Source organism: Python bivittatus, unplaced genomic scaffold (assembly GCF_059951505.1).
Source record: "Python bivittatus isolate LINGU-HERP-01145 unplaced genomic scaffold, Pbiv_v1 ctg000020_np1212, whole genome shotgun sequence".
Lineage (NCBI taxonomy): Eukaryota > Metazoa > Chordata > Lepidosauria > Squamata > Pythonidae > Python > Python bivittatus.
The window spans coordinates 35,802,861-35,820,159 of NW_028277030.1; the positions used below are offsets into that span (position 1 = coordinate 35,802,861).

The 17,299-nt window shown below is 42.2% G+C and overlaps 2 protein-coding genes across 2 annotated transcripts in view; one reads left to right on the plus strand and one right to left on the minus strand.

The window, feature by feature from the left end:
* Positions 1 to 1,867: 1,867 nt before the first annotated feature.
* Positions 1,868 to 16,091, minus strand: LOC112542952 (uncharacterized). The gene is made up of 2 exons (XM_025176975.2): positions 15,399 to 16,091; positions 1,868 to 14,302 (listed from the first exon to the last, which is right to left on the minus strand). The coding sequence occupies exons 1-2, from the start codon at positions 16,089 to 16,091 to the stop codon at positions 14,198 to 14,200; spliced, it is 798 nt and encodes a 265-aa protein (XP_025032743.2). The 3' UTR covers positions 1,868 to 14,197.
* The window catches only part of LOC103050683 (1-acyl-sn-glycerol-3-phosphate acyltransferase epsilon), a 28,516-nt gene continuing 26,977 nt past the window's right edge, over positions 15,761 to 17,299 (plus strand). The window contains exon 1 of the mRNA XM_088136871.1: positions 15,761 to 16,331. Within this exon, the coding sequence (XP_087992997.1) occupies positions 16,113 to 16,331 (219 nt within the window). The 5' untranslated portion in view covers positions 15,761 to 16,112. The remainder of the gene's footprint in view (positions 16,332 to 17,299) is intronic.

The following is a 17,299-nucleotide window of genomic DNA, read 5'->3' on the forward strand; positions in this document are numbered from 1 at the left end:
TAAAAAGCAGAGACGTCACCTTGCCGACAAAGATCCGCATAGTCAAAGCTATGGTTTTTCCAGTAGTAATGTATGGCTGTGAGAGCTGGACCATAAAAAAGGCCGAGCGCCGAAGAATTGATGCCTTTGAACTGTGGTGCTGGAGAAGACTCTTAAGAGTTCCCTGGACTGCTAGGAGGTCAAACCAGTCAATCTTAAAGGAAATCAACCCTGATTGCTCATTGGAAGGATCGATAATGAAGCTCAAGCTCAGATATTTTGGCCACCTAATGCGAAGAGAGATCTCTTTGGAGAAGACCCTGATGCTGGGAAAGATTGAAGGCAAAAGGAGAAGAGGACGGCAGAGGATGAGATGGTTAGATAGCATCACTGAAGCAATGAGCATGAAACTGACCAAACTCAGGGAGGCAGTGAAGGACAGGAAGGCCTGGCGCAATATGGTTCATGGGGTCACGAAGAGTCGGACACGACTTAACGACTAAACAACAAAATAGCTAATACTATAGCTCAAAATGTAAGGCTGCTCTTTCTCCTTAACTTATGTCTTCCTTGTTGATTTCTTTCTAATTGCTCCTCCCGCTCCTTCAGGCTCCTAGTAGAAATCTCTCAGCTTTCCCACCTTTGCACATGCTCATCTCCATTCCCCATGCTGTGTCCCTGGTTGCTCCACAAATTCCTATTGAACTAAGCTAGCAAAAGGAAAAGGCACCAGCAAGTATAGCAATAGGCAATAACATCTGAATAATCTTTAACCAATATTTCCCCAAAACAAATATCTTCTACTGCAGCCACAGGATCATGGCTGTTTTATTTAAACTTGCAAATGATGGTGTGCTTCAATACAACAGTGCTGCTGAAGATAACAGCATCTCAATTCTTGTATCTCTTTTCCACCTCTGAACCCTTTGTTAAGTGCAAAGAAGAGATCAAGCAAACAAAACTGTCCTTTGTCTCCTAAATACCAATAACTGTTAGCACTTTATCTTCTCATTTACTCCATTCCTTTTTTAGCTTATCTCTGAGTCACTCATTGCTTTTTTATAACACCTCCATGCCTTTCCCCTAATTCTCTCTTCTGCAAGTCTGGATGGAATTTGAGTTTTCTGGCCTATTCAGGGTGATCTGTTAGGAATGCTTCTTTAATAATGGTCTTCTAGAGACTTTACCTTTTCCCTTTTTCCCCCATCCCTCTGTCCTCTGTAAGGAAGGTGCTCTGATGCCCAGTGGCCCCTAAGGCCCTGCTTCCACAGTTTGCTCCTTTGCCCACAAACTTGGGCATAGGGAGCAAAGAGGGGGGATGGAAGCTTATATTTTATTCCAGGATGAGCAGTCCAAATGGCCAGACACCATGCGATTGATCCTGATGGGCAAACCAAGATTCCTGCATCCTGACCTCATGGCTTCCCAGATGGATGTGCACCCTCCAGATGACTTCACTATGAACCATCCTGTGGAGTGGCTACTTGACACCAGCTCCAGACTAGCCTTGCAACTACTTCAAGTCTAATAACAGATCTACATCAAGTCTTCAAGTAAAAGAACATCCTCCAGTCAAAGTGGGAAAGAGCTCTGCAAACCAAAAGGGGTTGGGGAAAGCTGATGTCCCTTTGGGCACACTCCCACCCAAAAGCTGGTAAGGATCAAAGAAGGAACAGCTAAAGCATCAGAAGCTAAATTATAAGTAAGATGGGGGGGGGTTTCTCTCCCTCTCTCTCTCCCTCTCTCTCTCTGTCCCATTTGGTTTCCTTTTTTTTTTTTTCCTTTCCTTTGAAGGCAAGAGCTCCCATTTTTGTAATCAGTGTCCCAAGTGTTCAAGAACAATTGCAACACCAAGAAAAGGAGTCATTCCTGTTTCCCCAGCCAGGTTGTTAGGTTGGGCAAGTGCCTGCTGCTCATTCATTAGGTTGGCATGCAAGCCTAGATGGAATACACTGGAAGCTGGGAGGACAGGAAGGGTGTGGGTTCTCCTTTTGCTCTCCCCACCTGGCATCTAGCACAGGCGTATAGTAACATCCTTCTGCAGACAACATAAATGTATCTGAGTGCTGGGCCAGGGCTCTGTCCATCCATGCCAGGGGAGGGGTTCCCACGCTTCAAGTAGCCTCCAACAAAACGGCATGGAATTTTATATGATGAGCTCAGCCTGCAATATTACCATCGTAACTTTGTGTTCAGTATTTATTTTAGAACAAGTGGCACATGATACAGCTACAAAGCAAATGGCTCCCTACACACAGAAATGCTAGCACTGACCAAGATAGTTTCCAGAATAGATTAGTTTTAGACCAGATCCTTGCAGCCAAGGGTGGTGTTTGTGAGTGACCAGGACAGGACATTGTACCTGAGAGCCAAAGAAGAGATCCATTCTGCACCTACAGGGCCCCAAAAGCTGCAAGAAGGTGTGGACTGAATCCTTTGATGTCTATGGGAAATCATACTGGTTGCTGGAATCATCTGAGGCATCACTTCAGTGGGACTCTGGAGGCATGGAGTTGATCTATCACTGAACTATTATTTGGAAGACCACCAGATGTAATGAAGGGACTAGATCCACACTCACTGAGTCTTGAAAGGGGGAACTCTGTGCTGTTTTCCTACCTCTCTTCCCTACACAGGCACCTCCCGCAATTGGGGCAACAGAGCGCCCTGACCCAGAGCCTGCCGCTAGAGGAAATCCTGCATCCCTCTGAACCTGGAGATTGGGTGTGGACCTGCTCCTTCTCCAGGAGCTCCCTGCTACGGCTGAGGTGGAAGGGACCATTCCAAGTGCTGTTGACAACTCAAACAGCGGTGAAAGTGGCAGAGCAGAACACCTGGATCCACTAGTCACACGTGAAGCCTGCATTGGTGGGCCACAGCATCAAAATTGCTACGTCCCCTGGATTACAACCGATCTAACTTGTGAAAGATGCAGAGATTGACCAGTGGGGCTTGAAAGGCTTTCTAGGACTCTCAACTATTTGGGACTTTAAAACCAGCAAAATGGGCTTTTGAATTAACTGCTTCATATTCACACTATTGGCTTCAGGAGTCAGAGGACTAATAAGGTCAGGATTTCATTCAGAAAGGGAAAATATTTGGGACTATTTGGCCAGGGAAGTTTTCAGTACCTCAGATTTCGGCTTAGTGGGGTGGGTGGAGGGAGAAATCAGTTGGGGATGTGTTAACATCGTGTAGGAGTACCTACAACCCCAAGTGTAGTCTGGAACTATACAACACTTAAGAATTTTGATACCACTTACAGCACAATGTTTAGTTGCGGTCCAACTATCAAAAGTGGTGACAGGACCATATTCACTTTACATTGCTGCAGAGAGCTGGGTGAAGTTGGTTAATTGCACGCAACCTGTGTTTAAGGTCCCCCACTGTCAAACTCTAACTCCTATATGCAATGCAATCACACTGAGGAAATACCTTTTACTTTTTCACACATCAAAATATCCTTAGGACAGTTCCTTCTTTGTGGAAAGCGTGTTAACTTCTACATTCCTGCAAATTCCACAGGAGGTCCATGTTCCCTGGGGAGGATGACCATGGTCCTCCCCCCTGCACCCAATAGTTATAATTGGGAAAAGAAGGACACTTAATCCTTGATGCCCCTGATTGTGTGACTCAGATGTATCTTTACCTAATAAATCAGAGTATGTGTCCCTTGCAATTTGTTTAGTAGGTATCCCAGGATTTGCCACCCACAACACCCAACAAGGCTTTATATAAAGGGCTTAAAGGGGAAAGCTCACTGCAGCTGCACCCAACAACTGATTCTGTATGTCATGCTCTCAGAAATAAACTTCATCTCTGTTTCAAGCAACTGCCTGCACATTTTTATTCCCAACTTGGAAATGAACTTGGTAAGATTTCTTTCCAACAGTGCCCCCCCAAAAGTATAAACAAATATCTTTGGGGTGGGTAGCAAAATATGCACTCGGAATTTTTCTAAAAAGCATAAAGCAATACGAGGCTTCTCTGAGGATGACCTCAACATTTCTTAGAAAGTTTTATGCAGACAGTGAAATGTCCAGGTTAGAGAGGTAGCAGTAAGTACCAGTAACATTCTTGAGTGATCTTATTTCATTGACCTCCTTTGGTCTTCAAAGAAGATGGGGCAGTTAAATGCTGGCTGTTACACAATTAAATTAAAGAGAGCCAGTAAGTTGTTTACAACATGTGGGACTAACCTGATGCCTGTCTGAGTAAGTCCTCTGTGTTATTACTGGAGAGAGAGCGAGAGAGATCTTCCTACTCCTACTTCTCCTCGTTTCTCACTTCTGGGATGGCAATACTCCCACTCCCTTTTTTTGAAATTCATTCAGTGAGACAGATGGAATGTGGGAAGTATGTAATACACTCACTTGTTTCACTGGCAAAAGACATCCTTCACCGTGGTGTCAATATGTTCACAATATCAAGTTAAATTCCTCAACCTTGGCAATATTCTTTATATAATTAAAGTCTGGCTTTTTGTATTTCAAACTATGTTAAATGTTTGCCTTTGAAAATCAGCAGGTTTATTTTATAGCAACAACTCCATTAACTAGTAACTTGCAGCATTTGATATGCAGGTACCTTAAAAACAATTATTTCAATCCACAGATATCTGGGAATGTGGAGATTAACCTCGGTTAAGAGTATGTGAATTTTAACATTTGCAACCAGTCAGTGTAGCAAAAAAAAACATTTGAGAACTTTATCATCTAAACCCAGTTCTAAGTTGTGCCTGAAATAAAAGTACTCTGGGAAATATTTCACTTTTTATAAGTTGCATATAAATTGTACACGTATTTTCACATGCATAGGATAATTAGTAGCCTTTCAGCATATTTGGTAACTACAAGAAGATCTTGTATTTGTTGAGCTGTTCTTATAGATAACTCATGACTGCATCTTTATCCTAGGGACAAATAGCTAGCAAGGGTAGCATGTGGAAAATGTTTCACCTTTATATGCACAGCTGCCTGTGTATAAGTTAGAAACCTAGCAAGTGGTTAATTTATGACGATACCCTCCTTCTGCCAAGGAGAATTTAAAATAAAATCAAGAGAGAATTTGATATCAGAAGTACATCCACGTCAGTGGTTTTCACATACTTGTGAAAAGATTTAAAGTTGATAAAGACATATAGTTTGAACAAAACAAAACTGTTTTTGAAACTGAATTGTGTACTAACGATGAACATCTTATTACTAAAATGTATAAGCTTTTGTTGAGATTTGAAACAACATGAACAAGTTAAAGACTGTATGATAAAATGGGCTAAAATTTTTTGATATAATATACAAATGGAACAATGGGAAAATATGTGGATGAAAGGGTTAATATTTACACTGTGTTATAATTTGAAGGAGAATTTCTGTAAAATGATGTATAGATGGTATTTGTCACCAGAAAGATTATCTAAAATGTATAAAGGGTTTTCAGATATGTTGGAAATGTGAACAACAAGAAGAGACTTTTTACCATCTTTGGTGGACATGTAATAAAGCAAAAAAAATTGGCTCAAATACATATATTAATCCAGAAGATTTTGAAGGTTAATATACAGTCAAAAACAGAGGCTTTCCTTTTGGAACTGATGGATAAAATTGGAAAAAGCTCATGGGCCTTTGTTTCTATATATGATAACTGCAGCTAGACTTTTATATGCTCAAAGGTGGAAAGGTTTGACATTACCTACAATGGAAGAATAGATGGTCAAATTGATGGAGTTAGCTGAGATGGCGAAATTGACAGCTTTGGTTAGAGGAAAAACACTGATTAACTTTAATGCCAATTGGAAACCCCTTTTGGACTTTTTGCAGGAAACAGGAAAAAAAATGAAATTATGATATATGGATTTGATGATTAGTTAATTTAATAGATTATACAAAATATTTAGCCCCTTGAAGGATGGAAAGAATGTAATGAAGAAAGTGGAGTACCATAATTTAAAATAGCATGAGGAAACAGGATCAGATTTGATATTTTGGAGGCGTTTACGCTGGTATAGCTAGTTGTTCTTCGTTAGATGAATGGAATGTGGCCCTGTGAACCAACCATAGACCTCTTCTGTTTACACCATTTGGGGGTGTGCTGAAAAAATATTCTTGGAGTCCACCACGTATCATGAACACAGCAAAGGAGAAATATAATAAAATTAGTAAAATAAGGTCTTTGGGATTTTGTTTTTGCTTCTGTTTTATTAACCCGTCACCACTCTTTAACAGACGTTTCATCAAAAAGACAGCAGAAAAAGGGATCATTTAGAATACACTTTGTATCAGTCTCTCAAGCCTCTAACGGCTCATTCTTCAGGACAAAATTAGAGGAATATTTTAAAAACCTTGGAGATGCTCCAAATGGAGGGACAGCACTATCTATACCCCCTTGAACTCCTGAATGGCAGGCAGAATATAAATCTAACAAATAATTTGCCCAAAAAATTGCCAGAATCTTTGCCAGAAAAAAGGGAACAGTGATTTATCTCCTGTACCTCCTGATATCAAAAAGCTAAGCAGGCTCAGACTTGGTTAATATTTGGATGGGAGGCCACTAGACTAAACGGGAAAATTGAAAAATATTCTGGGAGAAGGCAATGGCTAATCACTTCTGCACTGTTACTAAGAAAAAAATATGGATGTGCTCATGTTATCACCAGGATTTAAATGCTCCTAGTGATGGCCATGGTGAAGCTGCTTGATTTGTGCTCAGCACTGCACAGTCACAACTGTGCTTGGAACAGATACACTGGTATCAAAAGAAAAAAGAATATGAAGTTCTGGAATCATTCCTGACATGAAACAGACCTCTGGGTGCTAAATCTAGCAAAATGTGTAATATGAAGTTCTGGAGTCATTCCTGTCATGAAACAGACCTCTGGGTGCTAAATCTAGCAAAATGTGTTTGGGGAAAGGCTGTGCTATCTTAACAGTTGACCTATACTGCAGAAAAGAACTTCAGTAAGATGATCTTTCCATAAATAGATGACTTGTATAAGAATAAATGTACTTACTGTACCCTTTAATAGAACACAACCCCCTGCTTAATCTTCGTTGCCTTATCTTGTCTCTGACACTTCATTTCATATTTCATATTTACTTATTTGGCTGCATAACTCACTTTTTCCTGACAGCTCAGTCCAGATAATGTTCATAAAGGGAAGAGGGAAAGAGGAAGGGGAATGTCTCTATTTGTAATTCCTTTTTAAGAAGGATGTTTGTGAAATAATCCCAGAAATAACTTGAGCTGAGCACCCAGCTCATTTGGCTAATTTCAAGAGAGTGCTACTTCTCTGAATGAGTTCAAGAGCTCTGAAATGTCTACTGTGGTCAGACGTAGAGCCTTTCCTCACTGGCAATTTACAGCAGCACCTGAACACCTTGGCAGCCCAACTTTACGTCCACCGTTGACCCCCGTCTCATCCCTAGACCATGGTTTAAATCACGTGAGTCCACCATTTGGCATCTCAGAAAACAGTCCATCTTTCTCCTGAGCTGCTGCAGCATCACAGAAGTAAAAGCTTCGTAGGCTTTCTCCTCTCCTTTTTTGTGAAGATCTCTTTACTTTATGGGTAAGGTGCCTGATCATAGGCGGGATTATTCATTAGCCTCCACATATTTGCCACCCGCCCCATTTGGTTAGCCAGACAGGATAGCAGTGAGCAATCAGGACGGTCAACAGGATAAATGGACAATATTCTGGTGTGGATTGCAACTGTTTGGGGTAATATTCCCATGAGATTCCAAATTTGCTGAAGTCCCCACCCCTCCCCTCCCCTCTTTAGTTGATGTCAATAGGGGATTATATTAATATGTTACTGGCATTATTATTTGTGTCTAAGAATAAATGAATAGGTGCAAGGAAACTGTATGTGTGAACCAGTATCAATTGTGATGCTATCCACAGCTAAGGTTAAGTACTTCATTTTATTACTTTATTTTAATGTTTGATTTTAATCTCAATTTTAATTGTATCTATGTTGGTTTAGTTTTTGCCTCTTTACTGTTGAAAGCCACCTTGTTTGCCAAGGGGATAGAAATGGGGAGTAGAAATCCAATAATCAATCAATAAAATACTAATAGGGGGGATTTGACCCTGGGGCTAAAATACAGCTTTGTTGAAGAGCCAACATGGGTGTTATGAATCTGGATATATGGAACCATTTGCTGTCTTCTGAATGTTTTAGGAACTGCTGTGACTACTCATAGCATATTGCAAGGGTTTGCAATAATTTAATTTTCCATAAATAATAGTAACTCAAAGACCATTGTCAAACATGAGAATTATTATAGTCATGGATATCTAAACGCATTTTTTAGAAACATAATAAAAGAAACTATAGCACATATATTAGGTGTTCTCTATGCAAAAGGCAAATGAAATATATACACAAATACATCTCATGATGAATTTACTACTTTATGATTTATATTGAAATAAGTTAGCTAAAGCTATATCTTACACTCTCAGAATTATGGGAGTAATTGAGCAGCACAAAATGGAGTTACATTTATTAGCATTACCAGCTGTTACAAACACCACAGCAAGTTTTCCACATTCTGAATACAAACTCAGTTTGGTAAAAGTGCTCCTGAAAAAGAACTCAAGGGTCATAGGCAATCTGGCCTTGCTTCCTACTTGCATTTTATTTCGGAGCAAGTGAATTTGGGTCATGTTTTATTGGACAAGCCTCACTCAGTTTGTTACCCTGGAGTTTCACATCTCAGTGGTAAGAACCCTGTTTTTTCTCGGAGGAAAGTTCAGGGGAACTTTGGTTCCAATAAGTCAGACCTTGGGATGTTTGGTCAATTTCATCTGGCTGGCTTTGCCTCCTGCAGGTACTAATCTAATGTGGTTTGAGCTGGTGAATGTCTAGATTCTAATCAAAACAAGAACCAGGTTTCCATGAAGCTGAAATCCAGTTTCTCCTCTTTGAATGGCTCCAAAGTGGGCTTATTTCTCATTTCCTGTTTGTCTGTTAAAAACCAGACAAGAGTTCTTGGATCAAGAGGTGAACAGGAAGATATTCAATATCCTGTTAAAAGGATAGGCAAGGATTGGAATATGCTTCTGGGCCACCTTTCGCATGGGAGGAAGAGCAGCATAAACCACAGGGCTCAAGCGACACACAAGAAGGAAACTGCAGCATCGGCTTTCATCTGAGGATTGAGCCTAGAGATGCTGCTTCTTGTGATGGCTTGAACCAATATTGGGTTTTGGTCCAGCTCCAGGGAACTCAAGACTTGGCCAGACCAAAACCGTGGAGGTAGGTGGGAAGAAGGCTGCATTCTCACGACATCTGCATTATAATTGTGTTTTACTTATTTCTTTTTATACTTCTGTGTCTGGGATAATTTGACAGCCACTCTATTCACGCATCATTGGGTTTTATATTACTAAGAGTTAACATTTCCATAGATGGAAGTGGTTGGATGAACATTTTAGAATCTCTGTTCAGGTTTTAGTTACTTACTAGAAACATTACTTAGTGCCCCTTGGTCATTAAAGGTTGGTAGTGCCAGCCCATTAAAGGAAAAATGGTGAACATTTTAATTTCCTTCCTAGTACACTTGCCAAATTTCCAAGTTGCCACCGCACCCCCAGCAGCTAACCAACTGGAAATGTTCACGTGAACAATTCTAGTGTGGGAGACCAGTTCTTTAAGTAAGAATATGAACTGGTAGGTGTCAAATGTTTGAAGAAATATCAAGAGCATTTTGATTAGGAGGCTCAGGTTGTTGTTTTTTTGTTTTGTTTTTTTTGCAGAAAAGCTATGCCATAAAACCTGTACCTGATAAATTGCAGCCTAAAGGAGCAGGAAACAGAAAAGAGGTAGTAAACATGCCTGTTATTATTCCTACAAACATTGAGGTGTGGGATACGGAGGTGCTTTCAAACAAGTTTTCAACTTACTCTGCATATAAGCAATGAACCAAACAAAAAAGATATTAAAATGTATATACCATATTTACTTTTTGCAAAATCCAGGGCCTCCATCATCTGCAGTACACAGAAAGTAACAGTCCCTGGGCTTAACGATGCAAACAATTTATTTATGCTTATAATGGTGGCTGTATAATGTTTGTACTCTTATTTTTTAATTTATTTTATTATTAAATTTATACGCTACCTATCTCCCCCAGAGATTTAATTTAAATTTAAATTAAGATTTAATTTTAATTTATTTAATTACTCTTAAAATTATTCCTGCTCTGTGCAGTCTCCGTTAATTAATATTGAAGTATTAAAAGTTTTAAATGCTAATATTACAGAGTACTGCAAAGAAACATGACAGTGGGTAAGGCCAGAAAAATAAAGATTTGTTGGAAAAATATTGTGAACCCTAAGCCAATATAATATATTTGATGTTAGTTAAGTCCAAGAGTGTGACTTGTTTCTGTCATGTCATTTTTACTTATGTTTTCTTTTTTATATTGAATGTTTTATTTTATTGTTACCTGCCCAAGGTCCATCAGACTTAAATAGTGGATATAAATTTTGGTAATAAATAAAATGCATTTTTTAAAATTCTGGGTCAGAAAAGAAAATGGTACTACTGTATTTTTACAGCTTCTCACAATCTGCTCCTTTATCGTGGTTAATATCCATTACTATCACTACATTCTGAAGAAGGAAAGCAAATATATAGGAAAAATATTCAGGTAGAAGCCTTATTCTGAGAGTGTTAGCAGAGTTGCAGTGACCAACCAAGCTGCTCAAGAAATCTCTAGAATTCAATAGTGAATTAGCAGGCAATCAAAAGTAAATCATTAAGTCCTTTAGGCTGGCTTTAGAGAAGAGAAGGCATATTTTGGCAGTGAGCTGGAGATGGTATGAGGATTGTTTACATACAGAAAGAAGCTGACCTGATTCTAAATGGGAAAATATAAACAAAAGTCTTAGAAGAGCCAAGTGATAAACAAATAGATGAATTCCAAAGACTGTTACTGAAAATTTGGTTGGCATTTCTTCTTTAACATACACAGCCCCAACTTTATGTCGAGTATAATAACGAATGTAAGAAGAATCTAAAAGAAATGATAAAATAGTGTCATGATGTTATTCTCAAAGGCTGGGAAATCAGCAGCCAAAGGTCCTCCTTTTTTTCTTTTTTGGTCTTTGAGGATGCAGAGTGAGTAGTGATGATAAAGTGATGTCATCAGAGGGGGAAGGTAAAACATTTTGGCCTGTTTTTCAGGATCTGAGGTGTGGGGTTAAAAAAGCAAGATACCTGTTAAGCCCAGCAGAAGGCTAACATAGCTATTTTAACTCAACTTTGCTTTTTTACCACAAAATGCTCTAGTGGGCCATATGTGATCTTTGGACATTAGGTTGCCCATCCCTGCTGTACTTCATGCAGATCCCTTCTAGAAACCTTGGGGGCTTCGCTTTAATGTCCTTACTGCTACAAAGTAATTCTGTTTCCCCAATCTATTGCCTGTTAAATTAATTAGAACTTCAGTTGTAGTTCCTGCATATTTGGAGGACAGGAACTTACAGAAAGTAGTTGCAGCAAGGCAATTAAAGCTACACCCACATTACATCTTAAAAATATTAATATACTTTCTAATATATATCTGATATGTCAACCATGGTCCACTTGGTTCTGGAAATTTCAGCTTATACAGATGCCACATCCATTCTTATAGCAGTTGGGGCCACTGTGGGACTATCACAGCTTGAACAATTTACACAACTGGCTTTCAGCAGCATCAAAGCCAGAATGTTCAAGGGAAAAATGTAACTGGCATTTCCTGAGATTTTTCTTGCATGGATAGTTTATTATTCATCACATTTTTATATCCTGTCCTTCCTTTCCACAAAGGGCCATAAGCAATGCAGTTGAGGTTTTCCCAGCTTTGCTCTCACAACCTTGCAACATAAACTGAAAGATACTGATGCCCAAAATATTAGTCTATCTACCAGTTTTATTTTTTTCTCACTGCCAAAGGCTCTCCCACTCTTTCCTATCGCCTGCATCTCAGTCATTTTTAACTCAGAATGCCAGGGCTGAGATTGCTCCAAGGAATCACAGAATTATTGAGTGAGAAATGAATGCATGGATCATCTAGTCCAACACTGTCCAATGTGCAAGAAAATGAATTAAGCCATCTTTGAAAGGTCATTGTCCAGCTTCTTCTTAAAAAACTCCAGGAAAGGGATGCTAACAGCCTCAGCCTATATATGATGGGTTTTGAATCTTTATATCCAACCTTTAGATAGAGTTATCTCCATAGATGTTTCCACCTAACAATAATAACAATATAAAAAAATCAACACAGAACAGGTGGTGGATAATGAGTGTTCTTTTTGGTACGGAGAGCTAAGAAAGCTGTTTATAGCTACTACACCAGAAGAGTCTTCTCCTTGATGTGATATTCACCTTGGGGGCAAAGGATGCAGACTTCAGCTAAGAATTGAAGGATTTTTTTTTCTTTTAATAACAGTGAATGGAAGAAACTCATTGGAAACAAGTTTATCACTGAAATTTTAATGACAGATAGTAACGAAATCTATTGGGCTTCTGTACTATACCTGTAAGAGAGTATCTTGTAGCTGAATAAAAAGGAGGATGCAGCTACATCTTGCCTAAGTATATCATCTTACTGAGTTTAGTGACAGAAATTCAACAGATTCAGCTCTCTTTCTCAATTCAGTGCTGAGGTAAAGTTTAATTTTGCCATCTTTTACAAAGTCAGTAAAAGCAGAAGAAGCTTGCCAGCGAAAAGAAATAAAATGACACTAATGGAATAATCTTGTATAAATCTTTATCAAAAATAATTCCACTTAACTCCCACTGCCTTTAAAAACGGAGTGTGTTTTCAGTGCTTGCACACAACCATAGTAGTGCACCATAAGATAAAGAATACTACAAAGAAGTCCCTCATTCAATATGATGTCCACATTTATTTACTAGATCATATCCTGCTCAGTCGTGTGTGTTTAGGTCACTTAAAACGATGTTACCATATAGATACATCTACAGACCCATGAACTACCCACATGACACCATACACAGCGAGATCCATTAAAAAGATGTTGGAAGCTTGAGGGCAGAGGCCATCTTACTACCAACATTTATAATCTGCTCTGGAAGGTTTTCATTCCCAGGTCCTGCAATACTGCCTTGTTGTGAGGAGCGTTTCTGGATGAGTGAAGGACCCCAGGGGCGTACACTGAGAGTCTATAAACCCAGCAGGCTCACCCAAGGCGTGGAGATCATCCCAGCTGCCCAGCTAAAGTAAGCAAGTAACAACATTGGGCAGCAGCAGTATAGGAAGGTACTGGAGGAAAATGATCTTTTCAGTTACAATGGGAATAGGCAGTATAAAGCAATTGACAAAATGCAGATAATGTAGCCACCAAGACTAATTTTCATTGTGGTGACAGAGAAATATGTGTAATAAATAAATAAATAATGGGCTTCTTTCAGAGTACTAATTGTGTTTATGACATGGCTAAATTAAAGCCTTTCATTGCTGTTGTTGCCATGCAGAAAAGAAAATCTGAAGTTGCAAAGACAGTGGAAACTTGGAACGTAAGAAGCATGAACATGAGAAAACTCTACACAGCAGAAGATAAAATGGCAGTACTGGAGTACAGATTGACATCTTAGGCACTGGTGATCTGAAACACACTGGAATTGGATATTTCCCTCAGAAAATCATAAACTACTGTTTACAGGAACAAATGGCATTGCTTTCTTTCCTTCAGCCCAGAAGGATACAGCAAGGTCAGAACTTGGGTACAATACAGTCAGTGACCAGATAATATCAACTAGACTTTCTGGAAACTCTTTAATGGGACAATTATCCAAGTTTATGCTCTAAGTGCAGAGGAAGAGGAGGTTGATGAGTTCCATGTCAGGTTCAATTTAAAATCAGAATAACATGCAAGCAAGAGTTTGGAGACTGGAATATCAACACTGGAAATATTAAGGAGGAAAATATACTTGGTCTTTATGGGCCTAGGAAACAAATGAAGCAGGAGAACAACTTATCAATTTCTGCCAATCCAGTGATTTCTTCATTGCTAACACAGACTTCCCAAAACCAAAATAATGCCTATATACATGGACATCACCAGATGCAGTACACAGAAAACAATTTGACTACATTATTGCTAAAAGCAGGTGGAGAAGCTCAATTACAGTATCAAAGACATGGCCTGGTGCGACTGTGGAACAGATCACTAACTGCTCATGTGCAAGTTCCATGTTAAGCTAAAGAAGAAGAAAGCCAGCCAGTTTCCACAATGTCATCTTGAGCATATACCTACCATTTTCAAGGAGAACATCCCGAACCTTATCGATAGAGAACCAGAAGAACTATGGAATGAAATGAGAGATGTTGTTAAGGATGAATGTGAAAAGACTGAGAAACAGAAGAAAAGAAACTGGATGTCAGAACAAACCACGGAGATTGTCAAGAAAGACTAAGATCTTAAGAAGAAACTTGACAAACAATTAGGAAAACACAAGAACAGAATATTACAATGGCATCTGTAAAGACATCAAAGATGGAAAACAAGGAAAAACAAGGAAAGTCTTTGAAAAGGTCTCCAAATTCAGAAGGAGGTTCTAACTTCAAATTGGTATGCTACAGGACACCAATGGACAGGCAGAAATTGCATACTGAAATTCTATACAGTAGAGATATCAACATCCAAGATCGCGCAGGTCAAGTGCGTGCTGGGGGTGCGTGAGTGGCTGGTGTGGTCTGAGCGCAGAGGGGTCGGGGGGGGTGCATCTGGGGCAGAACTGTGAACAGGTTGCCATGCACCCAGATTGCGATCATGTGACCATGGGGTTGCTGGGATGCCCATAACTCCAAGGACCAGTTGTGACCACCATTCGTTCACCGCCATCATAACTTTGAAAGGTTGCTGAAGAAATGGTTGTTAAGTTGAGGACTACCTGTAGGCAGATTAGGGTTTAGTCCTAGGTGGCATTTTTTTGTTTTCCGGCAGACCTTGTGCCTTTGAGTCACTCTTGACTCCTGGCAACCGCCTGGCCAAGACCCCGCAGTTTCCTTGCCAAGATTATGGAACTGGCTTGCCCTCGACTCCTTCCAAGGCTGAGAGAGAGGGACTGGCCCACGGTCACCCAGCTGCCTTCCTCCCCAAGGCGGGACTGGAACTCACGGCCTGCCGGTTTCTAGCCCGGTGCCTTAACCAACATCAAAGTGTCTCTCTTAGTCCTGGTGCGGGCCTCAAATTCGGCAGAGGGACAGATCTGTTCCCTGTTTCATTTCCGTCTCCCCAGCGAGAGCAAGGGCAACCAACAGGCAACGGGCACATTATTTTGGAAAAGCGGCGACGAGAGCAGCGCTCAGGCCTGGGGGCAGCTGCGTGAAACCCCCCGCTGTCCTGCGCCAGCCTCTCTTACCAATGCGGTACCTGCACACGCGTTATTCTACTCTAACCTTTGCTCCCTCCTTTGGCAGAGCTCGGTGAGGCGTGAGGGTGGCCCCACGCCGCAGCGCGCGCATCGGGGGGTTGCTCCGCGTGGCCCTAGGCTTTCGGCTAAGCGCCCGCCTGCCACACGGCGGAAAGACGGGCCGCCGAGCGAGCAGCCGCCGCTCCGTCAGCTGTTCGCGCCTTTCCCAGGAAAATCTTCCCAGCGGGCGGCGAGGAAAGAAAGAGGCGGAGAAAGCGCGCTCTGGGGCGGAGTAAGCGCTCGGCCAGACTGAGGCTGAGGCGGCCGCGGCCAACTCCCGGAACTCTCCTCGGCGCAGCCGACGAGCGGGGCGGAGCTGGCTTGTCTCAGGCGCCGTCCCCACCGTTCCCTCCCCGGCGCCGGGTGGCGGGAGGAGGTGAGCGTGCCTGCGCCAGGGCGGCGGCGCCCCTGCTTTCTGCGGGTTGGAGGTGAGGCGTGAGCTCCGCCCGGCTCCCTCTCGCCGTGCCCGCCCATGCTGCTTCCGCTTCGGCTGCTGAGGGCCATGTGGCTGAGCGCTGAAGGCGTCCTCTTCCCCCTCCTCCTCCTCTTCCTCAGCAGTAGTTGGAGCCCGGAGCGCATGAGGAGAGGCGCTTCCTTCCCCGCCTGAAGTGCCAGCAGCGACTGGTGAGGGAAGCAGGTGGCGACGACTCAAGCCAGTTACACTCAAATCGAACCCCATAAAAACAAACCGGCGGAGAAGATGCTGCTGTCGCTGGTGCTGCACACTTACTCCATGCGCTACGTGCTGCCCGCCGCTGTGATGTTGGGCACCGCCCCCACCTACATCCTGGCCTGGGGAGCCTGGCGCCTGCTCTCCGCCGTGCTGCCCGCCCGCTTCTACCACGAGGTGGATGACCGGCTGTATACCATCTACCAGAGCATGGTCCTCTTCTTCTTCGAGAACTACACCGGCGTGCAGGTTAGGGCGGCTTACAGGCGTGGTTGGGGCTGGTGGACTCCATTCCCCTCCTCGTCCCTCCTAAAGCACGCCCCGTCTCAACAGCTGCTTTGGCCAGAGAATGAGGAAGCAGAAAGGGGCCGGGGACCAAAGAGGGTGGTTGCCTCTCCAGGCTTCCCAGCCCGAGCAAATGAGCCAGCAGGGGAGGCTTTGGGGCCCTGGCCTGAGGCTGTGACCTCCCATCCAGCAGTCAGGAAGAGGCAACGCTCTGGGCACTCCTACAGTCACAACCCACCTGTATGTTCAGCTAAGACTGAGTGAGCATTACAAGCCCCATGTTGAAAAGTGGAAGAGAGAACAAGGGTTTGCCTCACCGGTCAGTGAGTCTTGGGCGGTAGGGCTAGTAAAGTATTTTTAGACGATGAGCTCTGGCTGGTGCAGTGGACACAGTTCTCACTGCCATGCTTCCCAAAGAAGAAAGGAGGCATTGTGCACCTGTGAGGTAGCAAATACAGCAGCAGCTTCTTCTAGCAGCTGCTTTTTTCTTGGTCCTCCTGCCGCTCTTCTGAGTAGCATAAAAGTAAGGCCCAGTTATCATTGATGCACCACTGAGGAAGGACTGGCTTGCCTTTCAGTCTGAATGTTGTACAGTGGTGCCTCTACTTACGAACTTAATCCGTGACTCTGCTCGCAAGTCGAGTTGGTTGCAAGTCGAGGTAAATTTTCCCATAAGGTTCAATGTAAATGCGGTTAATCCTTTCTACCCTCCGAATTTGGTCGCACCCCGAAGCAAATTTTCCCATAAGGTTCAATGTAGTTACCGTTAATCTGTTTTGGCACCCGCGTGCTGCGCGTCAGGCGGAAAAGCGCCTGCAGCAAAATGCCCACGGACCACGTGTCAGGGGCGGAAAAATGGCCGCAGACCACTTGTCGGGGTGGAAAAATGGCCGTACCTCAAGGTGGAGTTCGCACATTGAGGTAAATTTTTG

Excerpts from the sequence above, each read along its gene's own strand:
- LOC112542952 (XM_025176975.2), bottom strand. The coding sequence starts at position 16,091 with ATGGGGTTCGATTTGAGTGTAACTGGCTTGAGTCGTCGCCACCTGCTT. Across the intron at positions 14,303-15,398 it reads TGCCAAAGGAGGGAGCAAAG|TTCTTCTGGTTCTCTATCGA; the intron begins GTTAGAGTAGAA and ends TTCATTCCATAG.